The sequence below is a fragment of the Urocitellus parryii genome, chromosome 3 (genome assembly GCF_045843805.1).
Source record: "Urocitellus parryii isolate mUroPar1 chromosome 3, mUroPar1.hap1, whole genome shotgun sequence".
Lineage (NCBI taxonomy): Eukaryota > Metazoa > Chordata > Mammalia > Rodentia > Sciuridae > Urocitellus > Urocitellus parryii.
This window is the reverse complement of record NC_135533.1, coordinates 84,441,012-84,460,165: the sequence shown is the minus strand read 5'-3', so window position 1 is coordinate 84,460,165 and position 19,154 is coordinate 84,441,012. Positions and strand designations below refer to the sequence as shown.

The 19,154-nt window shown below is 35.6% G+C and overlaps 1 protein-coding gene across 2 annotated transcripts in view; it reads left to right on the top strand.

Moving 5' to 3' along the window:
• Skap2 (src kinase associated phosphoprotein 2) overlaps nucleotides 1-17,453 on the top strand; it is a 182,216-nt gene extending 164,763 nt beyond the window's left edge. Inside the window, exons 11-13 of one of the 2 annotated variants that reach the window (XM_026400234.2) lie at nucleotides 577-689; nucleotides 13,804-13,905; nucleotides 14,257-17,453. In XM_026400234.2, coding sequence (XP_026256019.1) covers nucleotides 577-689; nucleotides 13,804-13,896 — 206 coding nt within the window. In that variant the 3' untranslated portion in view covers nucleotides 13,897-13,905; nucleotides 14,257-17,453. Of the gene's footprint in view, nucleotides 1-576; nucleotides 690-13,803; nucleotides 13,906-14,253 lie in introns of both variants that reach the window. The other variant, XM_026400233.2, reaches the window with a different exon arrangement.
• Nucleotides 17,454-19,154: the final 1,701 nt, after the last annotated feature.

Below are 19,154 nucleotides of genomic sequence, written 5' to 3'. Positions count from 1 at the left end.
AAAGTTGCTGAAATGTTTTAAGACAACTTTGAGAGGCTTTGGGTACAAATATCCCCAAGGAAAAGAGCTGTAATTACGCTTATATTATTTGCAGCTTTAGGTTTTAGGATTTAAAAAAATAAAATTGATTCCCTAGTTTTGATTGCATTAGCTCTTTTGTTGTGGTTGTTAAAATATCCCAAACGCTGTGACATGGTTATTTCACCACGTGTTTGTCCCATCACCATGGGTATTGCTCATTATGAAGTATGGCACACTCTCTTCCAAACACATTGTATATGGGCTTAGGTTAATCATTTAAAGTAAGCAGGAAGCAACTTGTAGGTGATGTGTTGGTGAGAACATGCTGTCACCACAGGTTTTAAATGAAAGACAGAAAAAGGATAAAGGACATTAAAAATCTGAACTTTTTGAAAATGATCTTAATTAGATGGTAGTAATAAAAAGTAAATTCTTGTGTGTGTGTGTATAAAAATGTTTCTTTGACTCAGGACAGAATTTTTTAAGACTGTTTTGGTGGTCGGGGTGGACTTTTAATTTCTGTTGGTTTATACTCTCTTACTTTCTTTTTCCTAGGTGATAAAAGCACTGATTACGCTAATTTTTACCAGGGTCTGTGGGACTGTACAGGAGCACTTTCTGATGAGTTGTCATTTAAGCGTGGTGATGTGATTTACATTCTTAGCAAGGTAAGAAGTTACCCCAAATGACAACTGTAAAGGGGAAATACGCAGCTCCATTTACATGCATTTGGATTTACAACATGAGGGAAAAATGCCAATTGGAATTCTTCTAGGTCCTAGTTAACAATTGGGAGTTCACAATAATTAATTATTTTGTCAAGTGAAATATAATCAAATTTTAAACACAATCAGATAACAGGATTCAACTTAACAGTGTGTTTACCTATCACTTCAGCCTTTGGCTTCCATCCACCCACTGCCTTCTCCAGAACAATGTGCTTATGTGAAAGTTAACATTGGAAGGTATTAGGTTATTTATTATGTTTTTCTTTCCTCTTCCTTTTTATTCTTCTGTGTGCTTATTCTGATTTTGTCTGCCATTCACTACTGGAAACACTGTGTTTATAGAACAAGTTTTTCATCTTTATATAAATACATTGGGTGTTCCGACAATTTAAAAGCAATGCTTTTCTATTCAGACAGGTTTAGGTAAATTTTTTTCTTAAGTTTAACATACTGTATTTGTAAACATAGTGGCAGAGTACATTGCTGTGAACTCATCTTTAAATGTACAAGAATCTTTGTCTCTGCTTCTAAACTGGATTATTCAGGATCTGTCAGATGTAAAATCAAGGTTATATTTCTGAGCAGTGTGAGGTGTGTGCTCTCTTCATTTTAATTTTTTAATTTCCCCTTCTATAGTATAGGGACTTTAAAAAAATCTCTCTCTGTCTACTTTGTGAGGCTGTTTTAGAAACAAATGATAAGTGGAAACAATTTAAATATAAGTTGGGAAATGTTAAATAAATCATAAGTCTACGAGTTTAGTGTAATTTCTTGATGAGAGAAATATTTGGACTTCTCAGAGAGATAATGTGACATGTTAGATGCAAAGGGAATTTGGAAACCAGGCCACACTGAATTTTAATACTAGATAACTGGTACCTAAAATCATCATACATACAATCATGGATTGTTAGATCATCTGTTCTTGGTTTTACAGATAAGGGAACTTTGGTCAAGAAAGTGCCAGAGCCAGTACATGAACTTGTGCTTTTTCCTGTTCTCTTTCTTTCTATCCCTGTCTCCCCACTTCATTTAATTTGAAACCATCACAAAGTACCTATAATATACTAGGATCCTTTCTAGGCACCAGGAATACAAAAGGAATAAGATATAAGCATTTGTAGGTTGTAGGAGCAAGAAATATTTAATAGTAAGTAAATACAGACAGTTGTGTGAACCACTAGTTAAGGTGCACAAAGCTAAGGCTTGTCACCTCTCTCAGTGTTTCCAGAAAGATGCTTTCAGTTCTTTGAAGCTATGGAAAGCCACATGCACATTACAACTCTTGATTAAGCCAGTTATTGAGCATCTAATTGTCCTGCATTAAAACAACAGCTTTTTTAGTCAATTATTTAATATAGAAATCAAACTGATTAGTTTTAGTTCCTGTCAAGAAACTTTCTTAGACTCTTCTGAATTTACTTATCTTGCACAATTTCTTTAACTGATTTGGCTGCAATTGTGTCTAAAATTAAAAAGTTGATTAGATTCCATTTGAAATTTCAGATTATAGGGGAGCATGCCATATGGCCATTACATTCCTTTTGCAGATAAGAAACTTACAAAGCCGTTGTAGGTCTGCTCTTAAAACTTTCATGAATCATGTTATCATTATCCCAAAAGCCTGGACAGAGTACTAACTCCTAGGATAAACAAGCAGAGTTCCCATAGGCTTGCTTTATTTCTACCATTGCCTCAGAAAATCATTTTCTGTTAATGTGAAATTAAAAGTATGGTTTATACTTCCAGGATGTTGTGTTTATACTTCCAGGATGTTGGGGTCCTTAGTTCCTGTTCTCCCAAATCTGTTTTGTAGTGAGTGTAGTTTTATTTGTGAATCCTGATCAGAGAAGTAGTTAAGGGTGGTCCAGCTCATGGGAAGTGTTTATTTCCATCTAAAATTTTAAATGCTGTCGTTTGGGAAAGAGCTGATCAAAAAACCTTGTGCTATCAGATTTATAAGGCTTAAAATTCCACCATCATCATTTCACTGTGGTCTTCTAGAGGTAGGTATTTCAACTGGGGCTCATTTTAGTTTCTGAAGGAAGAGCTGAGAAAGAAGACATTGTCAGCCAGCATATTCTCACCATAAATTGAATGATTGGATACCCATAGTCACCCAACTATGGACCTAGTAGAATCAACCAGCTAAATCTTGGTAATGGTGAAAAGAGCACATGGCTCTCTCTGCTAAGATTTGAGCATATTCTGAAACATTGATGGGTGTCTGTTCTCTTAATAGTCTGGTTGTTTTGGAATTGAGTATATGTTTAGAAAATCCCTAATAAGCTTTTATTAGTGTGGCCTTCTAGTTTTATCAAAGTGGAAATATGGGCTATAAGTTAACACCATAAATTCATTTAATATGTAAACTAGAACTACAATTTTAAATGTTTTGATATTATAAATTAAGAACTCAAGGCTTTTAGTGGAAGAGGGCAAAAATTGCTCAAAAGGACTGGTTTCTAGATCAAAGTAGGGCCCATGTTATATACTGATAAGGTTTTTTTAAAAGTACAATTAGTATAGAAATTGCTAGCATTATTATATGCCTAGAATGTTTAATCCTACTCAGAGTTCTATTTAGATTTCATGGTGATGATGAAATTTTGCCATTTTAATTTATTTTTTTACACCATCTAGTGGCTCAGAATGAGTGGTGCAGGTAATTGCAGCTAATGTGCACAATCAAAATGGTTTCATTAATTCAACTTTAAATCTAGCTATGGGTTATTACTTTCCTATCTGATGTCAATAAAGTATTAGCATTAATCATGAAAAATGTTGTTCATCACTTTGAATTAAATGTAGAAATTATATACACAAGGAAAAATATATTTTAAGAAATCTAACATAATATTTGTGGAGACAGAAAATATGTACTTTGTAAAAAAAAAAAAGTAATGCCAAGACATTTTTAATGAGTAAGACCATTTAAAAGATTTTAAAGAAATGCTGCTTGCTCTTTGTAATGAACTGATTTATAATTTAAGATATTAAATTAACATAAATTTGACTTACCTTCTACAAGTTTGTCAGTGCTCTTTAAAAAAGGCAACACAAAATAGTTTAAGAAAACATGCATTCTTTCAATATAAATAAACATTTAGATAAATCAAGAAATAAAATGGCTTGTCCTACAATGAAGAACGTTTTAATTTTGTAAGTGTAATGGCAACAAATATTTCACTAGTTTGGGGACTAGGTTGTCTTCCTTAAAAATCACTGTGGAAATACAGTTTTTTTTCAAAATTCATCCTTCTTTTTCTGTTTTGCTAGAAAGTCTTGATAGGGTGTCAGCTGTGCTCAGTCAGCTTGGGGTGATTTATTTATTTTAAGCCTCTTTTGAGAATTATACAAATCTTAGCCTTTATTTTCAGTGAAAATCAAGTTTCACAATAAAGAAAGAAGGGAAAGCAGACACCCTGCCCCTCCCCCTTTCCTTTTTAACATTTTCCAATTAGCAACTGTCATGTGACCCCTGGCTGAGCTAGCCCCTCCTTCAAAGTGTCTGGCATTTTCTTAGTTTTAACCTTTGAACTTCACTAATAATAAATCTAAATACTGCTTGTCTAAAAAGGTGAGCCAGTAACTTTACTTTCCGTTCTTTGCATATAGGATTGCTGCCGGGTTTATTTTTATTTTTTAATGTGTTAAAATAAATTATTTAATAATTCAATGGTGATTTAGGAAAAAAAACAATTTTTTTTTCTCCTAAGAAGGAAAAATAAGGAGCATGTTTACAGGAATGGATGAAAGTGGAATCTGTGATTTTAATGACAGCTGCATTGTTAGAGAATTAACTCTGCAACCCAGAGCTTGGCTTTAGATTCATTTGGTGGGGTGAGTCATACTGGAGGTAGAAAACCTAATTTTTAAATTTTTTAATTTGTTTTAGGAATCAGGTTGTGTAAAATCATGCTAAATTCTTTTTTAGGAGTCTGCACATCAGTTTTATTTTCCCCAAACCATAAATGTAATATTGTAGTTATTGGTGTTTTCCTAGAACCAAGTTTATGAGGTTTTATAATTTCAGCAGCAGAATCCATATTATATAGCAGTAGGCATATGCTGTAGCCTGCTTACCTCTTTGGTTATGTTATTCTAGCTTGCCTTTCTGGATTTACACCCACTGACAGTTTATCTTCCGATCTGTGCTTACTGGTAAATTGCTAACTGCATTCTTGTCCTTACTTTTAAAGCAATAACTTATTTTTAGAGACTTAGTAACAGACAAGCCATACTCCAGAAGGAAAGAGGCATGCTACTTTGTCTGATATTAAGAAAAATAATAATAAGAGAATTAAGGATTCTGGAATATTTTACCCAGATGAGGGCATACTTGACTTTAGCTTTGCAGTCTTTTGAGAAATAATAACTCAAAACCAGGAAATGAAGGGTAAGACAGTGGTCACTAATATGTAGTGAAAGGCCATTTTTAAGTGTGTATGGGGAATTTCAAGCAGTACTTCCTTTTATATCTAATTGGTTGACTTTTCTAAATGATCAGGGAATTGTGACTGTCATTGACCATTTGCTTTTCATTATGAGAATATAAAGATTTAGTTAGTATGGATTTCTTAAAATTATTGTTTTTTTGCTGCAAACCTATGAAAGGAGCACAGACAGCACAGTCTTGCTGTCTGGTTGGGGATGTAGCTCAGTGGTAGGACACTTGCCTGGCACACGCATGGCACTGGGTTCAATCCACAGCACCAAAAGAAAAAAGTCTGCAGAGCTCTACTAGCAGAGGGCAATGGCAAGTTTCTTTTTAGCTAACTTAGTTTTTCCTGTGTGACCATATGACCCAGGGTTCCACAAATAGCATGGCCAACTACTGAAGAGTAACGAGGACATCTCAAAATGGGACATGCATTGTTGACACAAAGCTAGTTCCAAAGTGTTATCACATTTTATAGCCTTTGGGGAAGGAGGAGGAGGATTTGTTCCTGTGATTGCATCTGTTCAGAACCTGATGGCATTTAGTTTCTGGGCTGCCCAGGTGGATGTTGGGATTAGGGAACAGTGGAAGCATTAACTAAGCTGACCTTCTACTTAGTACCCACCTCTCCTTAGCAGCGAAAAGCATTTATAGACACAACACCATGTCAGAACATGTTCTGGTTCCATTCATAGGACTCCTCTTATTGGCTTTTTGCAAACAACATGCTCAAATACTTCCCTGTTTTCTTTCACATTAAATGGAGGAAGCATTTCAGAACAGTGCTAGGAGATAAAAGAGGAAGGTGCTTATGAGGCACAGGCTGTTAGGCTCAGCTCCTGCATAGCTGAAGAGGTAGGGGATGAGCCAGAAGGCGGGGTTGTGAGAGGAAAGGGGGAGAAGTGATGTGGAAGGGCTGCTTTGGGAAGGAGGAGCAAGGCTGCAGGATCACCTAGTTAATCTATCATGGAATAATCAAGAGTTTGCCAGAAGCAAAACAAAACCATAAAAAAAAATAAATACAGTGATAATTTATTTTTAATCCTAACTGGAACAGCCCATGGTTTCTTATACTTTCTCTACCCCACCTCAACCTGGAAAATCAGGAACTCACTCTGTGTACATATAGCATGCTTTCACTCTTCTGAGATGCCCCGCTTCTCATCCCTTTAGAACTTGAAGCTTATATATTCCAGGGAAATTATTAGGCTTAAGAGAGTAGAGATAGATACATACTGATTAAGAACAGGTAAAAGAAGAGAGGGAGATCAGTAAAGCCTGGAGTAATTAAGAAGAGATTTATAAGGAAATAAAAGTTGAACTAGACCCTCATGGATGAGTGAAGTTTATTTGTTCAACAGGCTTGTGTTTTGTGTCTGTAGGATAAAATATCCCAAAGCAAGACTATGTGATGCAAAAGAGTGGATGGTCCTATTAACAGTGCACAGAGCCATAGACAGTCAAGGACCACCAGTAGACAACCAGTGGCTCAAGGTCACTTCTCTTCCCTAACCTTGAGATTGGTAGGGAGTCAGAGAAACACTGTAGAAACCAACCAATCTGACCTTTCCAAACGAGTTTTCCTCCTTTGTCTTGTGCCAGTTTCCCCATATCTTCCTCCTGTACCTTTTATGTTAGTCACACTCTCAACTCTTGCTTTTCCCTGGATACAGCACTTTCTTCTCTCTTTTCAGGGTTTTGCATACACCATGTTTGTTTCCTCTAATTATTGGGTTTGGAGTCTCAGCCCACCTATCACTTTGTACATAAAGCCACTACGATCTTTCTGTGGAATTTAGTTGCTTCTCGTTTCACTCATTTCTTCTTTCTCTCTCACTGAACATTCAATATTTGATTATCTGTTTAATCTCTTTCTCTTCTAAACTCTGAACTTCTTGAGCTAGACACTCTGTCTTAAGTATTTTTGTACTTAATAATACCTAACAATATGGTAGCAAATGTTTAGTAACCATTTACCAAAATGCATTTCATTTTGGTAAAGAATGGGAAAGAATCTTGACTTCCTAGCAGAATGACAGAATCATAGAGTTAGGAGAACTTTAGTGCTAGCCCTTCACATTACAGGTGAAGAAATTGAGGCCCAACATAATTGGGAGAAAATAAATAAAAGATCAAGGGAAAAAGAACATAGCTTGTGGTGAACTTAACTTAAAAAACAGTGGAATTTCTGCAGTTGAACTTTTGCCTTGGCCCTCAGCTTCTTGGCAGCCAAACCAAAGAAGGACATAGGGAGCTAAATAATTCCTTTTAATCACAAAGGAGGGATCTTGACTTTTCCCAGAATGACTTCTTTGAAAAGACAGAGTCTCACATGAATTCCAAGAATTTTCACTGATTGTCTGGCTCCAGGAACTTTACAGAATGCGTACAAGAGTGGCAGGTAATGGCCTCAACAAAAATATTTACAGTAAATAGTACAAAAATTTCAAAAATGGGGGTGCTGGCACTGTGGCTCAGTGGTAGGGCTCTTGTCTGGCATGTGAGGCACTGGGTTCGATTCTCAGTACCACATATAAATAAATAAAATAAAGATTTGTCAACAACTAAAATATATATTATTTTTTTAAAATTTCAAAAAGGCAATTCTGTGAGGATCCAAATGTAAAAATAAGTAGACTTATTGATTTATATTAAGCACATACCTGGATTATAATAAAGTCTCAATAAGGAATAGAAATATAACTAAAGTATCATTCCTAAAGAACTCAGGATTTGCCTAGGTTGTCTACCTAGTTAGCAACAGACCTGGGATGAGACTCTAGATTTTCTGAGAAGATAATCTTAAGAATAAGAAGGAGTGCCTGGCACAGTGGCACATGCCTGTAATCCCAGGAGACTGAGGCAGGAGGATTATGAGTTCAAAGCCAGCCTCGGCAACTTATCGAGGCCCTGAGCAACTCAGCAAGACCCTGCCTCTAAATAAAACATAAAAAAAGGACGCGGATATGGTTAAGCACCCCTGGGTTCAATCCCTGGTACCAAACAATAATACCAACAAACCAAACACTAAGAAACATAAAATCCACTGAAGAATAAAGGCTCAGCTTAAAATGAGAGATGCTGTTGTGGGTAAGATAATTCAGGGGAAAATCCACATGACAACTGATTGGAGTCTAGTTGTAATTGTTGGACAGGTTGCGGCTGAGGGAGGGGACACTTTACTGGGGAGACACACCGTACACAGAGTCAGGAGTGGATATAGGTGATGGGTGGGACTGTGGGGACCAGAGCAGTGGTGGGGGAACGTTGCCAGCAGCATAAGAACAAGCCAGGCAGAGGACCTTGTGTGTAGTTGAAGGCTGGTCAAAGTCCTTGAGCATCAGGAGAACAGATGAGGACAGTTTCTGGGAAGATCAGAGAGGCTGAGTTGACAGTGCAGTCATCCAAGGTGAGGAGATAAAGGCCTGAACTGCAGGGCTGACGGGAAGAATAATGGAGTGGGCGAACCTGGGAACAGTTCATAGAGCCATGTGGTGGTGGGTGAAGTGCACTGAGCGCCAACGCCACCCTCCACTGCGCATGACTTCATCTTTCCTTGCCTAATGTTATCTACGAATCATCAGTGTGAATATCAGTTTTTATTATATGGTATTACAACTGTTGATACTGTAGAAATTTGAATTAAATGTATCTTGGCAGTGGAATATAAACTAAAATTTGTTGTGAGAATCACACTCTTCCTATATGCTTTCTTACTTGTCCTTTGTCTCTCTTGCTTTAAAAATGGAGTGCACAGTGCAAGGAGAAAAAAAAAGTCACTATTTGAGTTAAAGGACCTCAAAGTCACACCTGCATAGTAAATTATAAAGTAATGAAGTTGATCTCCATAAGCCACTAGGAAACTTAGTATCTTCAAGCGGGTTCCTAAGTAGTGGTATTCAGACATCACAGAGGACCTTAGAGATTGTGTCCCTTTCCTCATTTAACAACAGGTCAGGAAACTAAAAGCCAAGCAATTAGTGTGTAGATTGTAATAGTAAAAGACTGAGGGTTTCACGTTCCTATCATATGTTTTAAGAGAAGCTTTTGAAATGATGAATGTATAAGAAATTAAATGATTCTTACAAAGTTTCTAAATAGAGATAATAAAAAGGAAAAGACTGAAGAGGTGGCCTTGAAGAAAGTATTTATGTATTTTAAGTGTTTATCTAGTTTTCAGACTACTAAAGTGTTTATGCATAATTATCACAGTGAATACCTGGAAAGTAATGGTCAAATCCACAGGCTTCCTGTATTTCATATTTTATCCATTAAAATTGCTTTCATTTCCACAAAAGGCTGGTATATTTTAAAGCACAGAGACATCTTTGTAAAAAGGACACATAGTCTTTTAAACTTTCCAACACCTGTTGCTTTCAAACATATCAGTAACTGATTTCTGAAAGAGCTAGTACATCACAAAACCTTGGTAGTGTTTCAGGTTTCAGTTAAGGCAGCTTTCTTTCACCATATGGCTTGCAGAAAGTGGATTAACCTACTTGGGAAATTAGAATTATGGTGCTGAAAAGGTTTGAAGTCAATGTTGGGGCCTTATTTAAGTGTAAAATAATATACCAGCAAAGAGAGATTGAGTTAATTGAGTAAATTGGGACATACGCTTACTATTGTGTTGGATGAAGTCTCTGTTTCACGTTATCAAAACTAGTCCTTTTTTCTTGTCTTATCATGCAATCATTTTAATTTATTGCTCAATAAATAGTAATTGGGGCCTAAAATTTTAATTATCAAATAAAATGATTTTAATGGTGTGAAAATTGAAAATGCAGGTGTGAGATTGCAAGCATTCAGTGCCACCTTACTATTATGTCCTCAGATTATTGGGCAAATTTGGCCCTTTTTTTTTTTTTTTTTTTTGCTTCTTGACTGCCACATTACAATTTTGCCTTGAAGCCATCCATTTTGCAGATATTGAATTTCTTTTGAGTGCTATTTTTATACAATAAGCATCACTACACCTCTGGATCTTGATAGCATTACTGCGGGAGGAGAAAGCAGCTTTGTGTTAGTAATTACCTAACATTGTCAGAAGCTGACTGCAGGCCTCTTTCTAGTGATAACAGAATAACCGCATAATGTAGCTTTATAGCACATGATTAATAGAAAATAATTACACGTCCTACAAAGGGATGCAATATTTCTTATAAATTGACTAGAATGGTTTCCTGTAGATTAAAGGACTCTTCATTATTTTATCAGTCCTCCTGAAGTACAGTCACTTGCCTATGTTAGCATTTCAGCTGATGTTAAGAGCCGAGTAGGGTGAAGGATACCAGATGGCAGACTTTCTTGTACCTGAGATCTCGGCTGCTGTAAAGATGACATGATGCTTCCTACTGTCACAGATTTAGATGGCAGCCTGGTATGGTTTGTCTCTTTATTTTTTGTTTATTAACAAGATAAGGTTTGAGAGGTTCTTTTTAAATGGTCCACCTGTGACTTCATAGGACAATACTATAATTACTGTGTGGACCATAAGACAACATTGTATCCATTGCATTATTTTTCAGTATGAGTCATGTATCATTCATAATCAGATTTGTTTGGGGGCAGCAAAGAGGAAAGGCAAAGATAGACCGATTTTCATCTTCAGGAGGAAAGCTTGTGTGATGTTGAATCTTCAGGCTGAAATTTAGAATACTGCACTCCAAGAAACATTTTCATTCCAATTTATAGGCTGCAAATGGTTTAATTGGGATTCATGTTGCTCAGGAGGCTCATCCAGAGGACCGTAATGATGGAAGGGGAGGCTCCTATGTTTGCAGTCTTGTCGACACTCTCTAATGGCTACAGTATAAATCCATAAATAAACCTCCTAGATTTTTACTTCCCTATATTTTATCTTATCCCCTAATTCCACACAGGAGTATTATATGGAATTCTTTTTTTTCTTTTTAACTATTTATTTATTCTAATTTGATATATATGACGGCAGAATGCAATTCATTTCATATTGCACATATAAAGTACAATTTTTCAAGTCACTGGTTGTACACAAGGTATTTTCACACCATTCGTGTCTTCATACAAGTGCTTAAGGTAATGATGTCTATCTAACTCATTCCACCGTCTTTCCTATCCCCTATATGGAATTCTTGATGAATGTAAAGTAATAAGTATTTTGGTTTTTGGTTTTGCCCTTTTCTGATTTAAATCTATGACACATTAGAGGAATTTATGACTTGTTTATTTTGTACCTTTTTTGATTATTATATTTTTAATTTTTTGTAGTTGTAGATGAATAGCATGCCTTTATTTTATTTGTTTATTTTTATGTGGTGCTGAGGATTGAATCTAGTGCCTTACACATGTTAGACAAGCATTCTGCCACTGAGCTACAGACCCAGCCCTTTTTGGTTATTTGAAATGAAGTGAAGCTTTTAAGATTATCTTAATGTAAGACTTTTTCTTTTTTTTCTCTACAATGTTACTTTTAAGGGATTTATTTACAATGGAACAAGCTCCTCCCTGCTGTTTACGACTGGGCTTCTGTTTAATGAACTTGCCTGTTTTACCCTACTTCACAATTCTCTCAAGTGTAAAGTCTGTCATTCATTTTTGTTGATGTGATTTGTTGGACATCAGTTCTTAAATTTGGGTGTGAGCTTTTTGAGAATGATTATATGCCCTTATTGATGGTACACATTATAACCAAAGTAGACTATTAAAAAGCTATGTAAACTTTCTGGCTAATAATTTGAATCATAATATTGTCACCCAGATTGAGGGTCATTCTCTGGAATCAGGTTTGGGTCAATAATATACCCTCTCACTGAATGATTTCAGTGTCTACCATTGAAAGACTACCACTCTTTCCAAATAAGCACTTGGAAAAATCTAAAACTGGCACCTGGCAAGAGCTTTCACACTCAGCCTTACCCTGTTAACTGTCCATTTTGACATCTTACACTGTAGGCATTAGGTCTTTAGAAGGTTAAGTGCATTATTTTGTTAAGCATTAGGCTCTAATTGTATTCATTGTCTTAAAAATTGAAAAAGGCAGTTTTATTAGGTACCTATTAGGATATAATGGTTGCTAATCATAGCTTTCAGTAAGTTGGTATTTTCTTCTGATATTAATTATAGTCATCATCAGTGAGTTCTGGACCCAGAGTACTTTTGTTGCTTAGGCAGTTTTGTACACTAAGTTCACATTGTCAGCAAACTTTTAAATTCCCAAGCCAGGGCTATGTCCTCACTAGAATAAAAAGAATGGAATTAGGCTTTTCTCTCTACTTTGTTCTTCAGTAAGCCCAATTCTGATACTGCCTACTGTTAAAAAAATAAAATAAAATAAAAAACCTATATGTCTTATTCCATAATCTTATTCGTAGACTACATATCTGTATGTACATGCTAACGTGCTACCTTTGTATGGAAGAACTGCATAATTTTCCTTTCTAATGATCAGTAAGCATACTCATCAATACAGATGTTAGTGCTCACCTGCCCTCCCTACACGTAACTCAATATGCATATGCACATTTATCTATGACTCAGATGTTGGAAAATCATAACCTATTGAATTACTTCTGAGATTGATTTTAAAAATTTATCTTATATGAAAAATTAAATTTGAGACTTACAGTGCTTGAGCAGAGTATTGCCTTTGGAAGATATTATTCCTGAAACTTGTAATTCATATTACTTTGTTTGTATCTCACTAAACATAAATAAATTTGAGATAAAAATCCATTAGTCAATCTGGCAGACATTTGAGACTAGTTACAGAGCGTCCGCAATGCCTAAAGCAGTGGTGTAGCTGTCAATGGGGGATAAAGGGAGGAAAAGAGGCACAGGTTTGTTTATCTCATGTCGCAAAGTAAATGCAGAAGTGCCTCATCAATCACTTTTTTTTTTTTTACAGCTAGATTAATATTTTTCCTTTAAAACTTGAGATACTTTTGTTTTCTGTTGATCTTCCACTATAAGGATAAATCTAACACCACCTTTAAATCCCTTCCACCTATCCTTTATCTAAAGTAGCTTGTGACCAATGAAAGGGACAATAAATGCCTTATGGATGCTATTTTAAAGGGGCCTATTTGTAAATTTTTTATTAAACCATTTTTTTGTATTAATGTTCTTTTATTCTCTTATCTGTTTAAAATGTGCATATCAAATTTTCTTAAGGGATGTGCCTCTATATTTTAAACCGTTTTAGGAAGTACAAGTTTAATTATGAATTAAGTAGCTTGTTGTAAAAAAAAAAATTATCCTTGCTAGATAATAAGCTTCTTGAAGGCAAACAGAGTATCTTTGGGATCCTAGTTTTCCTCTTATAGCCTTTTTCACTGGTGCTTACACATAAAAGGTATCCAAGCTGGGTGGAAAGAGAGAGAGGTTCTTACCATGAGTGCCTGTTTCTGTGTTCTACATCTAGTAATAAACAGGCTTTGTGTTATACATTAATTCAAACCTATGCCTAACAGCATTTTTAAAGTGTCCAGAAACAGAAAAGATGAAAATGTTTCCATTTGCAGCTCAAGCTCTTGTAACTCTATAAAAAGGAATAACATTTCTAAGAAGTTGCATAAAAACGACATTATACTTACACCAGTCTAAAGGTTAATATTGCATATTGTTTTCAATTAGGAATACAATAGATATGGCTGGTGGGTAGGAGAAATGAAGGGAGCCATTGGCTTGGTGCCTAAAGCCTACGTAATGGAGATGTATGATATTTGAGAGTCTTGGGTAAGTACATTTTAATCCAATATTCTGTAATAGCTCATATGTTCTCTTGGTCTCTTCCTTGTGAGTCTTTGCCTTTTTAAAGTCTTTATAGTTTTCTGATAACACAAGATGGTGTCCCCATTTTTTTTTGTTATGTTGATCTTTAATTTTTAAAATAACTTCACAGAATTTACTTTGAAAATGAAGAAATTATTTAGAGAAAGTTCCTTTGATACTAACCAGCTGTTTTCTCATACCTACTTTGCTTTAGTAAAACATCACTTTTATGGCTTTTGTGAGGTGATGAATTAGCAGAATGTTGAGTTAACATTCATTTTTCCTTAACTAAAAAATGTATTTTTTTCTAAGCAGGAGAAATCAACATTTTGACTGAAGAAAAAAATTAAAATACAACTTTCCCTTCCTGCTTACAGAGAAGGAAGAGTCTTCTGCTTATCTGCAAATGTTTCGGATTTAGAAGCCTTGTGAAAGCATGAGTGACAGCCCATAACCTTTCTTTGTTTTGTTGAACATCCCTGGCTTTGACTATTATTTTATATAGTCGTTCATTAAAATATTCCTCTGAAGTGAAATTAAATGAAGGGTATTAATGTAAATTAGATGCAAGCCATAAAGTTATACCTGTTGCTGTTTTGCAAAGAAATAATTGCAGTTTTTATTCACCCATTTAGTGATTTGTGTGAAGAATTCATTACTGTTTTATGCAAACCATGTAGTTACTACTACTTCCAGTGTGAGTTGTAATTTCTCTTAATCATTGAACATCAGTTATTTTTTAGAGTGTAATATATAATTTCATAGAATTTTAATTGAATATATCATGCAGGGCTTAGGCAGATGCTAAAAAATGTGAGTATGCTAAAGCTTTGTAAATCATTTACCTTAGTATTTATTTTTCACACAATAGTAACATGTTCTCATGAAAGAAGTCCTACAAAGTGGCAAATTTACTTCCCCTTAAATACAGCCATGAGAAAGAAAAAAAGTGATATAATTACAAATGGCTATGTGCTGTCACCTGCAGCACAAGAGTGAACTGGAACCAGGTTTGTGCAGAGCACTTTACACATAACAGATATCCTGGTTTGATGATAGGCATACCAATGTTTTCTACTGTATTTTTGTTTAAATTTAATGAAATAAAAGATTTGTAAAAAACCTCATTCTACCACTGATAAAATGGTATAAACAGCCTCAATATATTCTCAAAGTAAGAAAGTGTGACCCAATACTCTCTTATCCTACCTTGTTACCGTGCTATTGAAGTCCCACCAGAAAACAGCACAACTCTGAGCTCTTTTCTGTACTTCTCAGAGTGCTGAGAAGAAAAGGAAGGCCCAGAGAGCAAAGTGTAGAAGTCACAGGGTAACATGCACCAGCAGGTGGATGGAAGGGGGTAGTGTTTGTCTGGCATCTGAATTATGCTCAGTGCTGCATGAACGAGATTTGCAGATCAAATCATTAATGTGTATTTTAAATCAGGGGAATTTTAAATGCCTGTGAAGTACCAGTATGCCCTTAAAATACATTAAAATGCATTGTGATGACTAGAATAGATATAATCTCCTAAGATGGAATCATTACTTAGCTGGTACTATCTTTGTGAAGTTTTCAGATCTTTGCTTTGTAAAGGTAAAGATGCTAACCATGCAAATGAATTGGTAATATTTTAAAACCTCCATTATTTATTTACAACTCTTTACAAATGATATTAGAGTGTTTATTTTACAGTTATCTCCTAAGTTTCAAATTTTTAAGGAAAAAAAAAAACTTACTTTTTGGGACTGTGAGTAAATTGAAATTTACATATAGACCCATCAAGTTAAAGTTTTCAGAACTTACATTTGTGTGGTCATTACCCTTTTCCTGATGTAGTGCCACTGAACTAGATAGAAGTCATCTTGGCAAAAGTTAGACCACTGGAGATGAACTTCATGGACTAGTTTTCAAAGCCTGAGTAGTTGAAAAGCAAAAGCAGCTCCCCCAACTGTAGCAGGCCTGTGGAGTCAGCTTCCTGCCTGCCACCTAAATGAAGTGTTTAGTACTGGGCCAGTAGATGGCAGCAGCTTGTCACTGCATACAGAACACTTGGCAACCCCTCCCCCACTAGAGGACTAATTCAAGAGTTTAGGAGATTTCTGCCTCTTTTTACAGTTAATCCAGGAGAGGGAGTCCTCTGCCAACTGATGACCAACAATTCCAAGCCAGCTAGTCTTTGAATGGTGGCAGTACAGAAATATGGTGTTACTGCTGTCCAGGGCTCCCCTGGCCTTTGTTCTTTTTTAACTTGAATATAGGTGGGGGATATAGAAAGGAAACAGAAGATTTAAAATTGGAGTGACAAGAAAGGCAATCGTTACTTTCAATTCATGACTACTCTACATTCATTTGATGGAATAATTTGTATACAACCAGGGAGAAAGTTTTCTTTACACCCATGACAATATATCACGTACTCTTCAAGATCATAATAATATCATTAATGTGAATTTAAACAACATGGCTTGTTAGAAAATATGCTAATTGTTATGTTCTCATTATGTTTGCTTAGCTTTTATTTGTTTTTCTATGAACAGTTAGAGAGCTAATTTTTTTCAAAGGTGATTGTAAGTCATATTTTATATAGCATTTTGCTTGATTATTTGCTCTGTACTGAATTTGTACTCTATTGCCATTAGATCTTACAATAATGTTCCACTCTGCAAATTTTTAAGGTTCAAATAAAGTTTAATTGTTTGCAAACTGTTATGATGCTAATAATTCAACAGCCTGCTGTGTTACTAATGAAATTACTTTGTTATGATTAATTTGGAAAATAGTGTGTTGATTGTAGTAATTAAGCACAACAAGGTGAAGTAAATGATTCTAATGCCATCTGGCCTCCAAACTGAATGAAGAAATGAAATAGGGCTGTCATCTGAATTTATTCAAAGAAGTAAGGATAATACAAATGACTTTCATTGCCATAGGATTTACACTTAACCACAGCTCACTCCATTCTGTTTCTGCCACTTTGCTGTGTATGACTCTTTCTTTTATGAAAAGGAATATTGTTTAGTCCAGTACTTGTTCTGAATACGTCAAGCTGATTATTTTTACCATAATTTAATTACAGATAATTACATACAGTATTGTAGGATCATAGAAAAATCACTTTTCAACCATCTGCAGGTGAAATCTGTATATGTGGGTTTGGTTTTTGGAGTCTTTTGCCATCATTGTACAAACACTTGATGAAGAAAGTCTTTCACAAAGAACATAGCTTCTATTCAGTTGTTTTCTAAAATGTTTGCAGCCAAGGTTCTCATGGTTCTGTTGATTTCTACTTTTTATACAATTTCTCGAACCTATTGTTACTCACTTCATCAGCTCTCGTACCATCTAGAGTCGTGATTAAAATCAGAACTGATTACATATCATAGATTTTGATTTGCAATTCAGCTACTAGAATGAAACTGACCTCAGCATACGTGTAGTTTAAGTTTGAACTTCATGAGTGAGACTAAGTGAATCACTGTAAAAAATTTTAAATCAAATAAAGTTCTTCCAAATGCCAGATATATCTGGCAGTTGTTTGCATGTCAATTGTGGTGATTCAAACATGATCAAGCCATAGAAAACACAGCTTCCCTCTAAGGTTGAAGGAATATAAATAATTTTATGTATGTATGTACATACTGAGTACTAAAAAATAAAAATTATATATTGTTTATCTTTTCTATATATTTATACGGAAATGCATAACAGTTTGTCTTCTGGACTGGGAACAAGACATTTCTGGACAGCTTCAGTTTTATCCGTTTATCATCTCCTACTACCTTATAGTTGAGTTCTTCCAGAATATCTGACAGTATCTCTGATAGCATAGTATTTTGCTATGATGACATACTTATATAATTATATGATCCCTGTAACCTGGAATGACATTTCCTTAATGCTCTGTGTGAGGAGCTTCTTGTTTCTACTAGTAGACTCAATTGTTACTTGGACACAACCATATGATTTTGTGTCCTGCCAGCACAGTACAAAGTATATGGTGCGCATCCAGTAAATATTGGTTAACAGGTTTAACACCCCCACAGTAGCTCAAGAGCCAAGATTTAAGAAAGAGTTTGGCCTCTATACCTGGCAGAGAAAATCCCTTTATGCTTTCACACTAAGAAAGTTATCTTCGTTTAAAAAAAAAAAAAAAAGCAGTCCCTTTTACTAAGTCTTTAAAAGCAGGTCCCCATAACAGGTTATATCAACAAGTAGATTGAATTTGTTAGTAACAAGGAATGAATAATTAGAAAGTTGAGTTGTAGTACATTCTTTAAAGGTGGTTCCCCTTTTTACTGCACTCAGCGTTGTGATGTTCAAATAAGGGCATAGGCAACCTAGGCAGCTGGGGATCTTGTTGCACTTACCAGAACATTCCAAGTCACTGCTGCCCTCGTTCTTTGGGAAATGGCAGGAAGGCCTTTGCTCCTGCATCCTACCACTGGCTTTGGGTGGATCAAAAAGGAATCTCTGAAAGTGGGAAGTTGGCACAGTTGTTGCCAGATCCAACATAATTTGATTTTTGTCCTTAAAAAAAAACTCTTTTGCTTTCTATCTTTTAAAAATTGTATGATGGTGTTAACTTGAATGCTTTACAAGTCCAATCCCCAAGATGAAAGGAACCACAAAAGCAGAATGTGGTCATACCCCTGCTTTGCTTTGATCTGTGCTTTTGGGACAGGGCTGGAAGCTGAGCAGATCAGAATACTTGTGAATATGCAAAGGTGGGAAGTAGAAATTGCTCCCAAAGCCTGTCTCTTAAGTGCCTTTCTTAACACTGGAACTTTGAAAGTGTTTCACTAGATTTCTCTCCTCTCTGTTTTCGTGGTTTGCTTTTTTATTTCTATCATTCAGAGAGGTATATAGTGCAGTACTTGTCTGTTTTCTGTTTATTGGCCTTGACTTTGTAATAGTGAAATATCACTCCTGTTAAGAGTGAAAACAGGCACCATGTGAAGCTTGAACAGGAGTTTACTTTTGGTTTGATGAAAAGTGTCACACAGCTACTTTCAGTGGAGGGAAAGTAACAACATCAGGGTATGCCAATTACAAACAAGTGCCACAGAGGAAGACAGAGTTCCCTCAGATGAGCAGGTTCCCATACACTGCCTCCCCTTCCAGTCCCCATGGCAGTCCTGGAAGAAAACCTCTACCATACGTGATGGTGACATTTTACTAGTGATAGCAGTAGCCAACATTCCTTCATTGTG